The sequence below is a fragment of the Dipteris shenzhenensis genome, chromosome 19, assembly GCF_047967505.1.
Source record: "Dipteris shenzhenensis isolate YYH24624 ecotype China chromosome 19, Dip_SZ_1.0, whole genome shotgun sequence".
NCBI classification, from domain to species: Eukaryota; Viridiplantae; Streptophyta; class Polypodiopsida; order Gleicheniales; family Dipteridaceae; genus Dipteris; species Dipteris shenzhenensis.
Window position 1 is genome coordinate 35,693,228 of NC_141614.1, and position 3,964 is coordinate 35,697,191.

At 46.2% G+C, this 3,964-nt stretch overlaps 1 protein-coding gene across 1 annotated transcript; it reads right to left on the reverse strand.

Annotated features, from left to right (window-relative positions):
• Positions 1-2,819: 2,819 nt before the first annotated feature.
• Positions 2,820-3,731, reverse strand: LOC147890400 (N,O-diacetylmuramidase-like). The gene has a single exon (XM_087390280.1). It carries the CDS (start codon positions 3,729-3,731, stop codon positions 2,874-2,876), a length of 858 nt encoding a protein of 285 aa, XP_087246406.1. The 3' UTR covers positions 2,820-2,873.
• Positions 3,732-3,964: the final 233 nt, after the last annotated feature.

Consider the following 3,964-nt stretch of genomic DNA (forward strand, 5'->3'; position numbering starts at 1 on the left):
AAAATCCCAAATGCTAGTGCCTGCAAGAGAGAATCACACCAAATACTAGGTGCACCCAAATGTGTATGCCACAATAGAGTGAAATATCACCAAAATTCAAAGCTCAAAGCATCAAAAGATGCATCTGACTCATGTGCATATACTATGCATCCATATGAGCAAATCTGGCCCAAAAGAAAATGCCAATAAGTGCCAAATGACTCAAGCATAAACACTGTCCACTGGCATATGCATCAATAATGTCTCATCCAAGAGAGCATAGCACTATCAGTGCATCACCTGCAATGTGTCAAAGCTGTCCCTCAGCTTAAAATAGCATCCATGTGCAAGGCGTCCATAAAAAAATAGCATCCCACAAGGCAATTTGGGCCTATCAGCGCATCCAACAAGGACCGCAATGCATCCAAATGGCCTATAAATCATCCACTGCAACCCAATGCATACCACGAATGAGCGCACACTGCTCAAACTGCAACCAGAGTGATCTGCATAAGGTATGCTCAAGAAATCATAATCCCACGGTAATGAGCGCTACTGAAAATAGAACCTGAGATGCTTCAAAACATGGGCGCCATTGCATAATCGGACTCAGCAAAAAAATCTGCAAATATCTCTCTTCTGCCAGAACTCCAAAATCCCAACCGATGAGTGAGAAATGGGAGTCAACACTTATCCACTGCCATGTGGCATAAATCTAAGGTTTCAAAACCTTAGTATGAAAAATGCATAACAGAGAGACGAAATCGAATACACAGAGATTTATAACTCTGAAAATCCTCCACCGAATCACGCAAGAACTGATAGGTAGGGGTTTTTGGGCGTCCGGAACGCAATGGGACAGACGGTTTTGGAAACCGTGGTCTCAATCACTGGGTCCAACACACGGAATGAAAAACGTTTTTGGAAACAGAGCTATCTGTAAACTCCACCGGAGTGCGAATGATGAGCAACATAGAAGTTTTAGGACCTCCTGAGTCCACCGGAACTGACAGATCTGCAAATGGTTGCTCCAAACTTGAGTTCCAACACTCGGGCAAAAAACGCAGGAATTGACACAGTGAGTCAGAAATCCACTGAAATGATCTCAGATTCAAGAATGAAGGTGTTTCCAAGCTCTTGAAGTAATGTGGACACCAAAAGCAAGCAATAGTTGCCTCCACAAGTCAATACGGAGTCTCTGTCATCGAACGGAACAGGGAAAAGCTCAAAAAACGACTTTTTCTTTTGAAAGCTCTTAACAGGCTCTCAAAACCACTTCGTAAAGCCAAAGTGACTTTTCCAAAGGTTCCTCCAAGGTCTCTGCACACTCGGATGCAAGTAAAGTCACCCACAAAGCTTCCCACAGAGCTTCTCCTTCCTCCCACAGAGCTGCTGAGCTTCTAAGCATTCACGCACACTCAGCTAGATCACTCGGGCTCTGATACCAGTTGAGAGTGCTCTCAACGGAAGCAAGAACGGAAGAGGGAGAGAGAGCGAGAGAGAGAGACAGAGAGCCACACAAGTTTTGGTGGGTGCAGAACCACCCTAATCTTCTTTTTTATTCATTTATATATGTGTTTGAGTATTGTACATAACTGGGGTTAAGGCACAGTGACCTTTAACCCCCACAGATGCAAGTGGCGGTAGGAAGCCTAGCTATGATTGGTGCATCTATGGGTGTCCTAATCGACACATCTATAGGAGGGGCAAGATACAGGGCCACACTAGGGTGGATCCTATGGCGAGATAGATCACGACTAATATGTCGAGCAACTGCAAAATATAGTGCTCCGCTCGATGGTAGGTTATGCGTGTCTGAATCCTCTGCTCCTCCAAATCTGCCTCCAACGCCTCAGTGTGACCATCCCAAAAGATATCCTCTAAGGCCTACCTGTGAGGTGATTTGCACTCAAATAACTCTCGAATGGCTCTCCAACCCAAGCCATGACCATCGATCTCTGCCTCAGCCTGTGCCTAAAAGGTATCCAAAATGTCCTCAAATGTGTCTAATCGACCTAGAGCATCGATGACCGGAATCGGTGGTGCCCCTGCATCTTGCAATCCCCTCATCTCAGCACTTAAAATCTCTATCTGCATATGAACAGTGGTGCCAGAACCTGCACGCTGGCTGGCGCATGCACAAAAAAACACATGGAAATTAATATTCTATTTGGATAATGAAATTTAATATTATATTCAATGGGACTTAATATTCTATTTGGGTAATGAAAACTTTTAGCTAGCCAATTTTGATTGAATTTTTGCAAAAGCTCAGGACCAGAACAGTGGGGGGCAGAGGCCCTAGAAAGAAGGAGGGGAGAAGAAAAATTCGCCAGAAGGACCTACTATCCCATTGAAGGCACTTTTGGGCTCATGTGAGAAGGTTGCACTTGGTAGGAGGGTCAAACATGGGTTAAGAGAGGGGGGATGGTTTGGGTGGTCCATAGTGTAAGGGGAGCAACCAATAGGGGCTCTCTACAGGCCTGCCCACCCTCCACCTCAACATACCATTGTCCCAAGTAGACTCCGCCACTTGGGATAAGCTTGGCAATGAAAAATGGAGGCCCTTTTCAACCCCAATTCTCCCCTAATGATCCTTCACCTTGTTAACATAACACATGGCCATCATTTGTTCATAACTAAAGCGAGAATTAGTGCTTCAATTCTGTTAATCAATCTTCTTGTCGACCATGCTTACTTCGTGGTGCTTTCGTGCATTCTTACTCATCCTTGTTGTTTTTGTTTTTTGTGTACAAGCGAAGTGCCTGCATACGCAGTTTCACACTTAATACATCCAAAAACCTATATGGAAGAAGGAACATGCTAGACGCTCAAAGCCGGCAGGATAGAACAACGATCCTGCAATGAGCACCAACATGTGACGGGAACCGTTGCTACCCCTTGGTTGCAAGAACCTTTAGTCGCTCTATGGAGCCGTTGAAAACGTCTTGGTCGCCAGGAAATGTTCCACTATCAGCATACTGCCAGAAGGTGTAGAATTCCCAATTGTAAGGAAAGGTGGTCATGATGCAGGGGCAATAGCAGGCCAGCCAGAACGGGCAAGTGGCGCTGAAATCTCCAAAGTTTCCTACACAAGCGTTATACCAGCTCGCTGTGCTGTAGATAACCGGATGCACCCCAGTTAGTTGCTGATAAGCATTCACAAAGTCTTGAATCCAAGCGCCCATTGCAGCCTGGTCAAGGTTGTAACATGTCTGTGCTGGTGTGCAGGACGATCCACATGAGGGATTGTACTCGATGTCCAAAGCTCCTGGAAGCGTTTTGGTGTCGTTGGACCAGCCTCCTCCGTTTCTAACGAAGTAGTGAGCCTGGCTGTTGCCATCGGAGATGTCTGGGCGTCCGAAATGGTATGCACCACGGATCATGCCCACGTTGTATGATCCGTTGTACTGCTGAGCGAAGTAAGGGTTGGTGTAGCCTGTGCCCTCCGTTGCTTTGATGTAAGCAAATTGCGATCCGTTGTTGTATGCAGCCTGCCAATCGACGTTCCCTTGGTATGCACTGACGTCCATACCTTGTACGCCGGTTCGTAGGAGCTGGCGACGGGTGGGCAGTGGGCGATTCGGAACGCCTTCTTCCTCAATAGACGTAGCGACATAGAGAGAGCCGATGTCCAAAGTATTCGGTAACGCATTTGAGCTGGATGCTACAGCGGAACTACTATCAACATTGCCGAAAGCAAAAACTGACATGAGAAGGAGGATTTCCCCGATCAGACAGAATTCAATCATTTTCGATTCTTCTTGATTTCTGCATGCAAATCAAAACTAAATGTACTTAGATATGCACTTGATCGAGCATCTCTTTCTCTCTCTCTCTCTCTCTCTCACCCTGCTCAAGCTCGATCCCAACTCAAACCAGAAGCGGACGAAATGCAATATGCTTGCTTTAGCGTGATCTAACAGCCTCTAACTTAAGTCGAGCAAGACGCACAAGGGATTGTCCCCTGCTGCCGATATCTTCC